Raw genomic sequence first — 18,023 nt, forward strand, 5'->3', positions numbered from 1 at the left:
ATGCTACTCAAGGTCAGGGTCATACCGGCCTGGGCTACATGCTCAGAGAGCTCCTTTATGTCTGTTTTCATGTAGCCCAGGGAGGTACGTCTCAGGTCATTCACACCAGCATGGACAATGACTGAGTCATATTTGTACTTGCCTTGGAGTGACCTGAGTGCTTGTGTTATGTGGCAGATCCTGGCGCCCGACCGGCTGCTCACCGTGACCCTCTCCTTGTTCAGCCTGGTGAGCGGGACGTCAGTGTGCCTGACGATAGTCACCTATTACAAGTGTATCAGGTGTGTTGTTTAGTCTTAAGGGCTGTGACTGTTCGGCACACTGGCTTTGTGAGATATGTGTTGCACGTGTTTTGTTTTGGGGTAGCGGCTGCTTGGGTGTCTGCTTTGGAGGTCTCTGCTGCTTCGGCAGATCTTTATTTAGAGCCTCTGAGTATGTTTTTGTGTGATTATGTGTTTGGTTTGCTGTCGTGGTAGGTCTATGTGAGACTGGAATTGTAGTGAGTGTGGTTTCCTTCTCCTCCTGACTGGTTATGCCAGTACTGAGTTGAGAGAGCTTAGCCTCCAGTTTGGCTATATGGTTGCATCTCTCACATGTGTTGGAATTTGTTAGGAGGAGGAGAGGGCTGTCTGTGTACATGAGGCAGTTGTAACATTGCCTCAAGATTCCCAGATTCACCAGCTGGACCGGAGAGGAGATTGACAACTGACCTTTGGACATGCTAGAATAATATTGGGAATTCCTTAATAATTGAAAACCAGGGCCAGTGGGGAGTGAGGGTGTAGTGCTTTTAATTTTTAGTGCTGACTTGTATAATTGCTTTAGTGAGCAAGTGCCAGGTAACTTAAGTGTAATGTGTTACAGGTAACTTAAATGCAAAAATGACAAACAGTAACTTTCTTTCAAGTGAAACAAGGAAATAAGTACAGTAAGCAATGCAGATATCACTAGTGATCCACAGAAGCGCTGAGAAGCCGCATATTAGGTGGAATTAGCGTTCTAGGGAAATAACAAGCATATAAACAAAGCTAGATTCAGCAGGCCTGGATCTAGTCTATGGTACAGCAAACAAGGTGTACCAATTTCAGTAAGATCACAAAAGATTACAAATTAGCTTTGGAAGAAAGAAGTCTACATGGTGTAATGTTTTAATGACAAACACTGCATTGTGGGATACCGATTAAAGGATGCTAGACCCCATGTTATCAGACTCTGAAATTATGTTTAAAAATATTTAAAAAAACAGTAAAGAGTTCCGGAGTGGTACTGAAATGCAAGAAACACCAAACCATGATGATATAGACATGTTATTTGAGCCTGTGGGTGCAGTTATCCTTTAAGTTAGAAATGTAACACAGTTCTTTTTGAAGTTAATCTTTGCATTTTATAATCATTTAAAAGAAATGTGAAGTGCACCAGTTAATGTGTTATCGTATTTACTAGGTATTTTTACTGTATGTTGATGGGGCTCATGGTATGTAGTATGATGTACATGCAGTCAGTGGGTATGTTTTCATTTTTTTACAGTGATATTTCTATTCACTAGTAGTGTAGCCAGTGATATATACATGCGACTGTGTATGTGTGTGTGTGTATATATATATATATATATATATATATATATATATATATATATATATGTATATGTATATATCATACACAAACATACATACATATATAGGTTAAGTAGGGAAAATCAAAGCCACCAAATGCCTTCTTGGCCAGTGCAGACAAAATCTCTACTCATGAAAATGTAAAAAAAGTAAATAAAAATCAAAGAAAAACATTTTTGCGGAGGGGGGGTGAAAGTCCACCTTCACACCCACACACACCTGCTAATTATATGTACTTTGAAAATGCACAATTCCCTAACCCCTGGAATTGTGTGATCTCTGACACCATAGTGGATCAAATGTACTCTACCAAACTCATATGTGACCTTCTGTAGGGAACCCATATATGTGTACATGTGTTTGTGTCTCTCTCTGTTACGTGTATACACACACACACACACACACACACACACACATACGTTTATATTTGTGTATGTGTGTAAATAGATACATATATGCAGATAGATATATAAAATTATTTATTTTTTGTTGACCAGGTTTGTCCCACCAGGCTAGAAGTATCTCTTCTAGGGAGACCAGAGGTGGCATTGATACTACTAGTAGAAATTTGGCCAGTGCACCAGACCACTTCCCCTACTTCTTTTGCTAGGTGCAGTAGGATCTTTTGCATCTACCTGAGCTACCACCAACTCAAACAGATGGGACCTCAGTTTAATATATCATCCAAAGGATGACACACTCAAGAGTGCAGCACCCTCCTTATGCTGCACTGCAGTGTTAGCTAACCATGTAACTGGTGAGGGAAAATAACCCATAGCCTTCTGCAAGGCAAGTATGCCACCTGTTGTGCTACTAACATTACATATATACAGATTAAAAATGTACTAATGGTCTAAACAAACACAAACTTTATTTTATATACCTGGTAACCCGGTCCTGAAAGGAACTTCTTCAGACCAAGTTAACATGAAAAAAACTCCTTATAAACTCAATACATCACAATCACATGACAAACTGCAAATCAATGAATTAACCCTTTCCTTTTAAGGACCATCTTGTAGTTTTCCCTTTCATTTAACCAGGGAAAATTACATGCATTTAATTTTATCTGCCAACAATATTCCTTCCAGTTCAACTTATCCTCGCATCAAATCTAGTAGTATAATTGAAGACTTGGTCAATTACAGAAAACCTAAAACAAACTTTTTCAGTTTCAGAACTTTGCTTAGCTAATCTATTAGTTTCTTTGATGTCTACTGCCCTCAAATGCTCTTATATTCTTTTATTAAAGTCTCTACAAGTTCTTTCTACATAAAAAGCTAGACATAATCCACATAAAATTATATATACTACAATTTTTGATTTACAATTGTAGTCCTATCCTAATTTTATACTATAATTTCTAGCCATCACTGTAATTTCTTTACATTCCAAACTAAATGGGCAGAACTTGCAATTATCACATATTGCCATTTCCTCAGTAGCCTCTGTAATCAACCTATCAACATTATTTCTATAAAAATATTCCTTTAGATTCTCCCCCCTTTTCATAACAAACACTATGGTTTCTCCAGTAATGTTACATGTCTCATTAAAATTTAAAAGAAACCTCCAATTATTTCTAGTAATTTGCTTAATACTATTTGAATCTTAACTTGTGTGCTAAAAAATTCCATAAAGTATAGTCCCTAGGTTTTACATTATTCTCAACCAACTTATTTGTTAATACCTTTGTCTCCCTCATTTTCCTATCTTCTCTGTCTCCTCTTTTATTAAACCACTAGGATATCCTCTTTTTATTTTTTTTCCATTAAATCACTTTCCATCTCAAAATAACACTTATCTTCTGTTAACTCACTCAGCTTTTGATATTGTCCTTTGACTATATTTCTCTTTAAATTTCTATTATGCATGCTGTTATAGTGTAAATGACTATTGGTATGTGATTCTTTTTTATTATTCTAACCTTCAGATTGTTGGCAGATTTATATACTTTCAAATCCAAAAAGTTAATTTCTTCTTGATTCACATTACATACAAACTTTAAACTACTAGAAACACTATTCAAATATGTTAAAAACTCCTTTAAATGTTCTAAAGTACATTTTCATAGAAAAAACGATCAATAAAACGTTTATAAAAATTACATTTTATGTATTTATTTATTTATTTTTATTTTATTTTACATTTTTTTGATGGGCTAGTCTAACTGGATACATGTCCATTTTCAGTAGAGGCCCAGAGAGATAAGCTCCAAAAACACACAATTACAAAATGTTGGTACAGTACAATATTGTAACAGATGATATCAGTAAAATACCTTACTGTTTAACAATCTTAACACAAACACTAAATTATGTGCATTAGAATGATGTTTCTATATACATTAGCTTAAATTACAAGATCATGGTCTCTTTGGTTATTAAGGTGAAACTGGAGTTAGTACAGAAGAGTAATAGGTGAGCAGTATCCAGTAATAAAAAGTGACTTAGTCAGGGTTTGTACAGGGCCATAACCAATGTGTTCTAAGGTATCGTTTCAGTTTATGTTTGAAAAGTGATATTGAAGACAGTGATGAAAGTTCACTGGGAAGTAGGTTCCAGTTTTTCCCAACAGTGTTAGAGAACAGAGAGTCTCCTGCCATGTTGTTGGATTTACTTGTGCAAACAAGTAGTTTATTTGATGAGTGTAAGTTTTTGAGATTTTTATAAGGGGTAATGAGGCTAGAAAGTATTGGAGTATTGGTAGGTTGGTAAAGGGTCTTATGGGCAATGGTAAGCTAGTGAAATAGAAGCTGATTTTGTAGCTCTAGCCATCCTAGCTGTTTTAGATTAAGACAGTGGTGGGGTCTAAGTGGAGTGCCAGTTGCAAATCTAGCAATATTATTGTAGGAGATTGCCAGTTTGTTGAGGTTGTTTTTTGACAGATTAGTATATATAGGTGAAGCATAGAGGAGTGTAGATTAGATGAGTGTGTGCTATAGTGGTTCTAGTTAATGGTGTAAGGAAGGGTTTGATCCTGTAGAGGGAGCCCATTTTTCTATTGACTGTTTTTATTGTGTTGTTAATATGAGTATCAAAGTTAAGGTTGCTGTCTATTGTTATTCCTAGGAGTTTGGTGGTTGGGTCAGGAGATATGAGAGTGCCATTATTAGATATGACTGTGAAATCTACTGGGGTGGACTTCTGGGTAGTAGTGAAGAGCAAGAGTTTTGTTTTTTGGGGGTTCAAGAGGAGGCAGCACTGTAGAAACCATTTTTCAACTGTATTAAATGCCTTTTGGGTTAGGGACTGTAGTTCAGATGGTGAAGTGGCTGAGCATTTTGTGGAATCATCCGCATATTGTATACAGGTAGCTTGAGGAATTGCTGAGTGTAGGTCATTAATTAATAAAAATGAAGAATAGGAGTGGGCCTAATATGGAGCCTTGAGGGACACCAAGGGTAATGGGGAGGTGGGTAGATAGATTATTATCCCATAGCGCAGCCTGCTGTCTATTGTCTAAGTATGATTGGAACCATTTTATAGCCAGTGCATCTAGTGAAAGGGATTTGAGTATATTTATAAGTAGCTGGTGGTTAACCATATTGAAAGCTTTAGAAAGATAGATAAAGAGTGCAAAGGAAAGAATGTTGATATTATGGTTTTTGTTAATGCAATCAGTAAAGGATAAGAGGGCAGTGGTGGTACTGTGGAATGGTCTAAATCCATGTTGACATTTAGCAAGTAAGTTGTTTTGAATTAGGTGGTGTAGTAGTTTCCTATGGATGCACTTTTCCATTATTTTTGCCAAAAGAGAAAGTAAGGCTATGGGGCGGTAGTTAGAAAATTCATTTGAGTTACCACCTTTATGTAGGGGGATAATGTGAGAGATTTTCCAGATAGTTGGGATGGTACCTTCATTTATGGTTCTGTTAATCAGTATGAAACTGGGATAGGCTATGGCTTTAGCTGCTTTTTGCAGGTGTTCTGCGGGTAGTTGGTCTGCTGAGAGGGTGGTTGGTTTTAGTTTTTGGAGAAGGGTGCAAATGAGGGAATTTGGAACTGGTTGCAACTGAAATGAAGGGAGTGAACTAGTAGTGGAGGTTGGCAGAGTTCAGCTGTCAGGGAATAGCTGATTGGCAAGAGATTGGATGGCGTCTGTGAAAAAAGTATTGAAAGCATTGGCAGTTTGTTTGGGATTCTCAGGGTTAGTGCCTTGTGGGGTTGGTGTAATGGATTGCCCTGGATGTAGAAATCTGTTAATGCTTGCCCAAAACGTTTGTGGTTTATTTTGGTGAGTTTGCTGGAGTTGGAAGTAGAAGTTTCTTTTATCTAAGAGAATAGCTTTTTTTTGTATTATTTCTCAGCTGTCTAAATTTTTGTTGGTCTGTTGGATTTTTAGTAGTATGCCATTTAGCCCAGGATTTGTTTCTAAGAAGGATTTTTTGCCTGGCTTCTTTTGAGAGCCATGGGGCAGGTTTAGTCTTATTTTTGATAAAGAGTGTTGGTGCGTGGTGGTCTAGGATGGCTACAAATTTGGAATTAAAAGTATTTTATGGCTTCCTCAAGTGGGAGGTATTTTACTGGTGACCAATTACAAGCCCTAAGTTCACTTTGGAAAAGATCAGGGTTAAAATGTTTTTTGGTCCTTATTGTCCTGTATGTACTTGGGTAGGTAATATTGATCTTATGCCTGATTTATATAGGTCACTGAGTGACATTCTTAAAAAATACAGAGTTAAATACAAATTCCCTTTCCCAGCCCATCATAAAAATATTAGCATAACTGGGAGCCATTACAGCCCCCATAGCTACACCATTAGTCTGTCTATAAATTTTATGTCCAAAAGTGTAAAAGATTATAACTCAAAATCACATCCAAAATTTCAGTTAACCTAACTTCATCATTGATATAAAGGTTTGATAGAAGCAATTTCTCTATTCACAATTTCCAAACCCTCTAAATCAGGGATAGTTGTATACAAAGACACAACATCTGCTGTTACTAAAAAATGTGGAATCATCAACCTTAATATTAGAAATGAGGTTCTTAAAATGCAGAAGTTTATCTGCAAAAATCACCATAGACTGTTTTTCCACCTTGGCTGGCCACTATGGGCCTAAAACTAAGCATATTTAAATCTTTATGTACTTTGGGCAGGCCGAAAAACCATCCCAATCCCCAGATTACATTAAGAGATTTAACTCTGAAGTGTTTGCGTGCTTTAATTGGGTGTAGTGTTCAAAAATGAAATTTTCAAACTTTTTGCTATTTATGTGCTCGAGATTGTGGTACTATGGGGGTCGGAAATGTACCCTTTCTCCATTGTAGTGCATTCTCAGAGATGGTATATATAATTAGCAAAGGTGTGGAGTTGCAGGAGGCTTAGTTTATTTATTTATTTATTTATTTATTTATTTATTTTTATTAAAAATCTGTGTGATTCGATTTTATGTATCTCAAATCTGTCATACTACTAAAAGGCTTAAAATGCCAAGATTCGAATGCACACAAAATCTAAGCTCAAAATATACATTTTTCGCTATTTTTTGTTTGGTTTGCTTAATTTTATGTGCTGTTTCACTGTTCTTCATACTAATGTATTTTTTGAACAAGAAGTGAACATTGCTTTCTGCATGCATGCACACACACACACACACACACACACATACATAGTACTATTAATGTTTAGAATTTATAGTATTAATTAGTATTGATCATTTTGCAGCAGCTCTGAATGAACATATTGTAAAATAATCTGCACATGTTTTAAAGTTGCCAGTTAAGCAATAATCAACTATATTTTAATTAAATTGTATTTGTCAGCTGTTTTGTATGTGATGTCATTTTATTGTAACTAAGTCAAACTAATTCCTTGTATATATTGCTTTTTTGTGTAATTCATGTGAGTCCGGGACATGGCTGAAAAAGGTCAACTGACTAACACACCCAGTCAGTTAGCAAATAAAAAAATGACGTAATGTTCTTTTGTTAATATATTGTCTCACTTTGTCAAACTTTTGCCTTTGGGCTGATATTGATGATAAACCTTGAACTGCTGGATTTCCTAGTTAAAACAAAATGTTAAAATATATATATATATGTGTGTATATATATATATATATATATATATATATATGTGTGTATATATATTTTTTTTTTTTACTTTTTATGTAGGATACAAAATCCCTCCAGAGAAATTATTATTCCTAGTAAAAGAAGGCAGTTATGTGCTAGAACATGACACAAACGAGGAAACTAGCGGAGAACAGAAGTCTATTCTCGATGGCAGCTTCTGCAGTAAGTAATCAGCCCATTAATTTGTACTTTAATTTGTTTCTTAGAGTTGTTGATGCTGTCTTTGAAAAGAGGTAAATAAGATAAAACTGAGTGAAGGTATTAAATGTTCTGGCACAGCAAGTGTGAAAGGAAATTCAGGCCAAGTCTCAGAGGGTTTTCTATGGATAAACAGGTTTATCACAGTGGAAGTGGCACTGAAGTGAAACTTTGTGGAAGTATGGAAAAAAACGTGGTCATTACATTGTTTTCTGAAGTAATAGCACTTGACTGAAATTTGGCTTTCATCAAACAAGTGTACAGTAAACAAGACTTTAAATCCTGTATGCCACCAAAGTTTTAGTAAAGTTGAGGAGTGGTATTCTCTTATTGTTAATATTAGATAGTTTAAAAGAATTTAAAAGACATGGGGTTATAACTGAATGAACCCAAGTGTAAGGCATATGGCAGAGTTAAGATCTGTCCATCATCCAATGGCTATCCTACCCACTGCCCCGCATCCATCACCAAATCCACCAGTCACTTTCTACTCTCCAGGCTATCTCCAATATGGCTGTGACTGGACAACAAATTTAGTATCAAGACAGTAAAGATGGAAAATAAACGGATACATTTTTTTTTTACAGATAATAAAACTACTTGTTATAAAACTCCAAAGATGGGAAAAATTCACAGCACAGTAGTCACTTTATTTACATAATCCTCCAGTGCCTTGGATTAGCTCAGCATTCAAAAAAGTATTATTTTTCCAGGTATTAGCAAGATAGTAGCCTGAAGTTTAATGAAGCATAAGTGAAGGTTAAATGAACAAGGTTGCATTTGAGGTATTTCATAGACATTATAGTGCCTTGAATTTCTAAGCAATCAGATGTGGCAAAGGTCTTTAGTGCACAGTTCTTCTGAAGTAATGTAAAAGGGAATGTACAAAGTAAATGAAGGGTGGGGGTAGCTTAACAACTTGTGGAGGATGCAGTGGAGGCTGGGGAGAAAGATTTCTGTGATTTTTTGCTGGAGATGATAAATGAACTGATCAAACAGACCCTACAGCAACTGTTGTTGCATCATAAGTGGAACATGACATCAAAACTGAATTGTTGTATAGCACGATTGTGTAACTGGTGTCGAAGGTATGGGCACAAGCTGTAAAACTAGACATAGCTGAATTACAAGCTGGAAATGTAATCTGAGAACTTCAAATGGTTGTAAAGATTTGTGGTTAGTGACGTGACTAATTCTCTGATGCAGGTGCTGCAGTAGGTGTGTGTGTCTATGAAAGGGCATTCGATCAACAGCCCTTTCAAAAAGATAATAGAGACCCGTGATATGCTCAAGTTGGCTGTTTATTAGAGAGGAAGCTCAAAGTTAATGGAAAGAGAGGGCAGGTGATATCATCTCTGGTGTACTGTGATCTGTAAGAAGTTGGACCAGATTTTTTTGAACTGTCTAAGGAAATATCTGATATGCAGCAGAATAAAGTGTATGTTGACATTGATTACTTATCTGGTATCATGCAAAAGTGCTGTATCCTTTTAGTTTTATTTTTTTTATAATCTTTTAGAACAGACTCTTGGTGGAATGGGATATTGTATACCATGTACTCAGCCTAGCTAAAAGTGATGGCTGGTAAAGAAGCAAACTATTTTTTTATAGTAATATTTTGACTTAATACAAGAAGAAATAGAACAGGAAATGTTTCACAACAGTAGAAGTTTATTTCTTTTTAAACAAGAAACATCTTTATTAAATTATCACACATAGAACAGGCAGTTATATGTTTATGTAAATGAAAACAAACCATATTGACATTATTTTAGTTGCAAACATTACACATAGCTTCTAATCTATCCAGTCATTGTCAAGTCAGATATTTGAGGTAAAAATTAAATGCATTTTAAAACTGCAAGAGCAGAAGACTAAAGAATAGTGCTGTAAGCCGTTACTGAAGAGTAAGAAAACTGTGGACAGTATTTTTCTGGAAGGTGTTACCTACTCCCACATCAACATCCACGTCCTGTTCTGTGTTGTTCCAATAAATCCCCTACCTGTTGTAACGTATAGTTCATATCTGTATGAGGTTACCTACCTCCTCCAAAAGTCTCCCACCTTGTATTGTACATAGTCCTATTAAAATATGGCCAGGTTGAACTGAGTGCAAATTTAGGTCTTGGCAGTGTATTCTACAGGTTCATCAGATGAGCACAGGTTGGCAGTATATTCTCAGAGTTCATCAGGTGAGCCCAGGTTGGCAGTGTATTCCAAGAGTTCATCAGGTGAGCCCAGGTTGGCAGTGTATTCTACGAGTTCATCAGGTGAGCCCAGGTTGGCAGTGTATTCTACGAGTTCATCAGGTGAGCCCAGGTTGGCAGTGTATTCTACGAGTTCATCAGGTGAGCCCAGGTTGGCAGTGTATTCTACGAGTTCATCAGGTGAGCCCAGGTTGGCAGTGTATTCTACGAGTTCATCAGGTGAGCCCAGGTTGGCAGTGTATTCTACGAGTTCATCAGGTGAGCCCAGGTTGGCAGTGTATTCTACGAGTTCATCAGGTGAGCCCAGGTTGGCAGTGTATTCTATGAGTTCATCAGGTGAGCCCAGGTTATTCTGCATGCTGTGCTCTCATTAAGTGTCTTCATACAGTGTAAGGTTCCATCATATCATGTTTTTCACACACACCTAGAAATTTAGATGGTGCTAGGCCTGACTAGTAACACAACCAGAATGAAATCATATAATATATTATGCAAGGAAAAACAATGAATTGTTTTCTGTGCATATAGTAACCTGTCAGCTTATGTAACTATGGTAACCAAACATAGCTGTGTGGTAACCAAGCATAGCTGTGTGGGAACTTTATGTAATATAGGAGTTTTGCAGATGTGTCTGATCTCATATCAGTCAGAATTAGAAACATTGCATTGTCATGGATTTATTTTCTCGACTGTCAAGTTTATTAGCTGGATTTTTAAAACATGTTTTATGTTTTATTTTTGCAGTAATAATGTATTGTAAAATAAGATGCACTATATCTGGCTTTATTCAAAATGGATATATACATTTCCTGATGGTAGTTTTTGAATAAGCAGGTCTTATGCAAAGCAGACATACTTTCCTTAGCAGCACGAACAGAATGACTAATGTATTACTTTGTTACCTCATCACAAAGCTATCAATGCCTGCATCCCACTTTGGTGATGACCTGGTGACACAATAACAGTTCTGATGCTTTTTCTATGTAAAATGTATGCCATTTCTGTCAAGTCGTACATTGTCATGTGCAGTTAACTTCACTGTGCAGTCCCTACCTGCCACAAGTCTTCTGTTCCCTGGATGCATGTCCCTGAACTAGATCATTTGTTTCTCTCTGGTAAGGGACCAGTTGCACTCTAGAACACTGCATGACCGTGGGTATCTAGAGTTTATTAATCCCATAATGCCTTCAACATGCATGTATTATGTATTCACCAGTCTGATACTAACTGCATAACTCAAGTTATTAGCCACCTGTATAAATTAAATTATATATGAAGGTTCAGTTCTTTTACTCGCACTGAACTGCTGAGTATCACAGTCGCAAAGTAAAGTCATTTATACAAATTAAATTGTAAAGAACAGAGCAGTTTGTCTGGTCACACCAAGCTGTATGGAAAATTGATGCCACTACTCACAAGTGAGCACTCTCTTTGCTGTTATGACTTTCACTTCTAAAAACAACTGCAGTATGTAAAACAAAACTGTGCATAAAAGTGTTCCCCAGCAGTAACAGTGGGACATTCTAACATACAAAGTTCCAGTTAACGCATACTTTCATGCCATATAACCTGGTGACAACATACCAAGCTGCAACTGATGAATTTTACAGAGACCATCGTACATAAAAAGCAAATCCCTACTGCAGCAGTGTATGTTGTTCTACAGATCCCTACTGCAGCAGTGTATGTTCTACAGATCCCTACTGCAGCAGTGTATGTTGCTCTACAGATCCCTACTGCAGCAGTATATGTTGTTCTACAGATCCCTACTGCAGCAGTGCATGTTGCTCTACAGGTCACTACTGCAGCAGTGCATGTTGCTCTACAGGTCACTACTGCAGCAGTGTATGTTGTTCTACAGATCTCTACTGCAGCAGTGCATGTTGTTCTACAGATCCCTACTGCAGCAGTGCATGTTGTTCTACAGATCCCTACTGCAGCAGTGTATGTTGTTCTACAGATCCCTACTGCAGCAGTGTATGTTGTTCTACAGATCCGTACTGCAGCAGTGTATGTTGTTCTACAGGTCACTACTGCAGCAGTGCATGTTGTTCTACAGATCCCTACTGCAGCAGTGTATGTTGTTCTACAGATCCCTACTGCAGCAGTGCATGTTGCTCTACAGGTCACTACTGCAGCAGTGTATGTTCTACAGATCACTACTGCAGCAGTGTATGTTGTTCTACAGATCACTACTGCAGTAGTGTATGTTGTTTTAGCATACAGAACGTCAGCCACCTAACCTCAAAATAAAGCTCAACCCACTTCCACTCCTTCAAGTGCAGGACCTAAGGCAATATGTGTAGATTGGTGTGGGAACTCGTATACAAGGTTCATACCACACAAGGGACATTTGCATGGTTCTTCAAAATATACAAGGGTGTTTCCAGTTCAGATAACTTATTTGCACGTAAACACAAGTGGTTACAAAGTACAATATGCAGTTCATGTAAGTTTAATGTATTTATCGATCTATCCAGTGCTATCAAGTCACATCTTACTCCTGCAATGACCCCATGAATAGCTTACACCATCCACAAAGTTTAATAAGCAAGTAAGGAGTGGAACCAGGTGACTAGGCTTTATTCTATACTCTCTGTCTCAGACACGCACACCTCTCCGTACTCCACTACAAACTTCACACAGAAGCTCTCCATCTGAGAACTGAACCAGAGGACCTCATGCTTTGAGGTGACTGGTTAATTACTGCACCATTATGCAGGGAAATGAGTGCATAACAACATGCAAATGAAGCATGTAAAATGTTGCAATTTCTGGTCATCAGCACAGCCATCACACGGCTTGATTACACAGCACTGTATAATAAACATGGGTAAATTATCAGGCCAGCTGCTAGCACACACATTCAAAGATGAAGTGCTATTTAATAATAAAGCATGGGGAAATATGGAAAGATCAGTCCAGTAGCTAACAGGCATGTTCAAAGATGCAGCACTATAAAATAATAAAGCATAGGGGAAATATGAGGCCAGCAGCCAAGAGACATGTTAAAAAATGCTGTACTATATAACAATAAAGACTGCGGAATTATTTGGCCAGCAGCTAATGGACATATTCACTAATGCAGCATTATATAAGACAAGGGAATATGAGACTAATAGACATGTTCAAAGGTGCAGCACTATATAATAATAAAGGTTGGAGAAATATCAGTCCTGCAGCTAAAACACATGTTTAAAGGTGTAGGACTATACAGAGGATAATGATCGGGTCGCTGATCATAACCTTTTTATTATGTATTTGAGATTGGACACCACAAAATTTGCTCTGGAGGAGAATCTTGTTATCCATGTCAAGAACACAGTTCAAGGTTATGATACGAGACCCGATCATATTTCTTTGTAGTGCGTGAAGCTTTATCTGCTTTATTTCTACCACATCTTGTATTTCTATAAAATGGTGTCCTCTTATGTTCAATGCCTTCATATAAACTTACTTAATTTTTTTTCCTGATCTTTTGTCACTTTAATTTGTCTCTACAGTTTCAATTATATTTTAAACTTGTATTCATTTCTTATATTTTTTCTCTCTAATTTTAATTAATTTGTTGTTATTGAAATAGATCCCCCTCACTGTGAATGCATAGGACCTGATGCTGTATTTATTTGCATTCTAACATTTTTTTCAAAACTTGCCTTAGTCTTTCTCCTGTCTTTCCACTGAATGCATCACTTCAGTTAGTTTTACGTAGTGATTGTTCATAAACTTTGTTATTAATCATCCCTGCACTGGTTTAGATTTCACTTTACCAGAATCCACTAGCAGTAGGTTAACCTTTAAAACATCGTAATTACTGCATATCAAAGGTATTAAAATATGACACTCATCTTTTTAGGAACACAATATCTAGTAGGTTTACTATCATTTGTATGAACGACATTATGTCTGCAGTTATGCTGCCGAAAATCAGAATGCTGTGCACAAAATGTAAAGTGTATTGGATAGTCGAACACAATTATCCAAATGCAGTACTGCATTCACATAAGTGTGTTCGACTATATGTACAGAGATCGCGGTACGGTGGGCATTGGAAATTCATCCATATCCCCACTTTTGTGCGCTCTCCGAGTTGGAATATATTAGTAGCAGGGGGTCCGGGGGGGGGGGGGCTTGTCCCCCTGCAAAAATGTGATATGTCATATAGGAGTTTGATTTACATTTACATCAGCTCCTATATGGCTATCACGTGTCATTTTCGGTGACAATGTCGACTCAAATATGTCGATCATTTGGGGCGAGATTGTGTACATCTGAAAAGTTTGGTTTTAGTTTAACTTTTCATTGTTTAGAATGGCAAATGATTTGTCATTTGAATTAACGATAGTAAACCTATCTAGTATGTTCTGTTACGTGTTAGGTTTGTTTACAGTCTGCAACAATTGTTGTTTCTGTAAGTGGTAAATAATTTCCTTCTTAATGTTCTAGAGACAGTATTATTCCAGTCACTTTCTAGTAAATTTAGGCCCCCAGGTATTATAACTTTTTTTTTTCCTGTGTTTCGTGCCAGAAATGTATGAATTCCAGTAGGTCATCAGCACTTGACTTTTGTAGTCTGTATATGCCAGTGATTGTAATCCGTTTCAGGGTTGTCTTTATTTTTGTAGTTGCACAGTCTACAGTATTGGTGTTTTATTTAGGAGGTCTGTTCAAAATATATGCATGACAACTACAGCTGTTCAAAGTGAGCAAATTCTGATAAATGAGGTGTCTAAATTGTAGACTTAATTTTGTAGTGAAGTCAGCATCACCACAACACATCATTATAGAAAGAAAACAATTTTAAAATGACCAGAGTGCATACATGTTGTGATTAAAATATCTATGTGTCGATCCTAATACTAATAAATACTGTGTTTTTTAGGTGCCAGAACCAGAGAATGCATTGCAAGTTACAGTCAGCAGCTGCCACATGGGACACCCCAGTTACTTTACCCAGATAACTTCCAACAGTGTGCTCTGCCTGTGAAAGGCAATAAGATGCCTGATCTCACTCCTGTAGCATCGCTTCAGTCAATGCACAACAGCAAGACCCCTGAATGTGGAAATGGAACACGTATGTTACCCATGTTCCCTCAGCCTGTAGAGAGCCTACAGCAGTATGTACAGCCTGTAAAGGGCTGTAAGAAGACTGATATCACTCCTGTAGCATCACTTCAGTCAGTACACAACAGCAAGATCCCTGAATGTGGAGCTGGAACACCCATGTTACCTCACTCTATAGAGAGCCTACAGCAGTATGTACAGCCTGTAAAGGGCTGTAAGAAGACTGATGTCACTCCTGTAGCATCACTTCAGTCAGTACACAACAGCAAGACCCCTGAATGTGGAGCTGGAACACCCATGTTACCTCACTCTATAGAGAGCCTACAGCAGTATGTACAGCCTTTGAAGAGCTGTAAGAAATCTCATCTTACTCATATGCCACATCCTTTCACAGGATGCGACTACAGTAAGAGCCCTGAATGTGATGCAGGTTGGGAAGAGCACAATGAGAAGAACCTATATAAATGTACAGAATGCAGTAAGGGCTTCGCAAGGCTGTGGAATCTTCAGCGGCATTATGCCATTCACACAGGTGCAAAGCCATATAAATGTGCTGAATGCAGTAAATGCTTTATACATAAGTCACATCTAAAATACCATGAGAGTTCACACACAGGGGAGAAACCATATAAATGTACTGAATGCAGTAAGAGTTTTGCACGCGTCGGTGATCTGCGACGGCATGAAAGAAGTCATACAGGAGAGCGTCCATATAAATGTCTTGAATGCAGTAAATGTTTCTCGCAACTCTCTCACCTTCAGGGGCATCAAACCATTCATACAAGAGAGAAAGAAATTAATCCTGAAAACAGCCTTGATATCTAGGAATAAAATCCAAGCTGTAAGTCAATTTGCTCTTCCTGTCCTAACTTACAGTTTTGGATTGACTGACTGGCCCCAAAATGTGATGGATAGATTAGATAGGAAAACAAGAAGGATGCTTCATGCTCACCAAATGATTTATAAAAATTGGTGCATAGCAAGACTATGTATTCCCCGATCTAAAGGAGGGATAGGCCTTCTTGAAATTGATTACATATATAGATCTGCAATCATGGGACTCCACACATATTTCCTCCTTGAAATTGATACATTTTGGAGAAGTATCTATGAAGATCCTGTGGAACATAACAAAGATGCTAAATGGATAGAAGAAGTAAAAAAAGAATGAGGGTTAATGGTACAAGATATAAAATGGGATGAAGTAAGTGCTAAAGAGACTGAAACAAAGTTAAGAAAAGCCTCTAATTGGAAAACATTAGGCCCAAATGCAGTACCTAACTTTCTCTGAAAGTATTAACATCTTTACATGAAGATTTAGCCAGAAATATTTGTATGCACATCCCAAACAGACACCAACCTGGTTAATAACAGGAAAAACAATGCTCCTACTTAAGAGTGAACCTGCAAGCTACCCTAAAAATTATAGACCAATAGGAAATGATGCCGACAGAGTTTATATTCATTTAGAAGAACACTCAATTACGGCAGTAGAACAAAAGGGCAATTAAAGAAAGTCATATGGAACAAAGGACCATTTGTTGTTAAAGTCATAGTTGAGAACTATAAAAAGGGGATGAATCTAGGTATGGCATGGATTGACTACAAAAAAGCATTTGATAGTATCCCACATTCATGGATAAAAGAGTGCTTAAAAATGTATAAGATACACCCTACACTGATCGACTATATTACAGTGACAATGAAACAGTGGCAGACCACTTTGTAATTAAGCCATGATAAAGGACAAATTGTTATCCCAGGGATAAAAATTCAAAAAGGGATATTTCAGGGTGATTGTCTGTCACCACTGCCATTCTGCCTTGCCCTTAACCCATTAAGCTGTTTACTTAACAGCTTTAGCCATGGCTATAAGTTGGCTCCTAGAAAACAACAAAGTGTAAATACTTCCCATCTTCTCTTTGTCAATGATTTAAAACTGTATAGCTCATCAGATGAGGAAATGAAAGCAAAACTGCAAGTTGTCAAAACTTTTTCAGATGATATAAGAATGCCATTTGGTCTTGATAAATGTGCAGAAGCAACCTTTAAGGCAGGAAGACTGCAGCACCAGGAAAACATCAGTTTGGGACAACAATGTCCTATAAAAGTACTGGAACAAGGAGTCAGTAAATATTTGGGAATTGATGAAGGATTAACAACAAAACACAAAGAAATGCGAATAAAACTTAGTAAGGAATACTTCAGAAGACTTAAAGTAATCCTGAAAACAGCACTGATATCTAGGAGCAAAATCCCAGCTATAAACCAATTTGCTCTTCCTGTCCTAACTTACAGTTTTGGAGTGATTGACTGGCCCCAAAACTTGTTGGATAGATTAGATAGGAAAACAAAAGGATGCCTTCATGCTCGCCAAATGATTTACAAAAATCAATGCATACCAAGATTATATATTCCCCATTCCAAAGGAGGGATGGGCCTCCTTTAAACTGATTACATGTATAGAGCTGCAGTTGTGGAACTCCACACATATCTGCTGACCTCTCAAGACCCAAATGTAGTGAAGGTTTTGAAACATGAGGAGAATAAATCTAGGATGACTTTTCTGTTTAATTTAGTAGAAGCATATCGGTGACAAGCAGGAATGAAAATCATACCAGAACTGATTAAAAATTGGGCAGCAAATGAATGTGCCAAAAAACAAAGAAAGAATATAAGGTGAAGTAGCAGATGAGAAGGCAAGAAATGTGGAAAAAGCATAAATAATAGATACAAGTATAGAAAACTTCTGGAAGAACCTCATGTTGATTAGTAACGAACCGAGAAATGGTTAAGGAGAGGCAAATTCAAACCAAGAAATGAAAGGTTAATATTGGCGGCACAAAACAGTGGGCTACAT

General features: G+C 37.3%; 1 protein-coding gene across 1 annotated transcript in view; it reads left to right on the forward strand.

The window, feature by feature from the left end:
* Positions 1 to 16,013, forward strand: part of LOC122813859 (zinc finger protein 480-like) — a 114,862-nt gene extending 98,849 nt beyond the window's left edge. The window contains exons 5-6 of the mRNA XM_044086398.1: positions 7,734 to 7,856; positions 14,982 to 16,013. Of these exons, the coding sequence (XP_043942333.1) occupies positions 7,734 to 7,856; positions 14,982 to 15,988 (1,130 nt within the window). The 3' untranslated portion in view covers positions 15,989 to 16,013. The remainder of the gene's footprint in view (positions 1 to 7,733; positions 7,857 to 14,981) is intronic.
* Positions 16,014 to 18,023: the final 2,010 nt, after the last annotated feature.

Source organism: Protopterus annectens, chromosome 10.part0 (genome assembly GCF_019279795.1).
Source record: "Protopterus annectens isolate FY-2018-M chromosome 10.part0, PAN1.0, whole genome shotgun sequence".
Taxonomy (NCBI): domain Eukaryota; kingdom Metazoa; phylum Chordata; order Ceratodontiformes; family Protopteridae; genus Protopterus; species Protopterus annectens.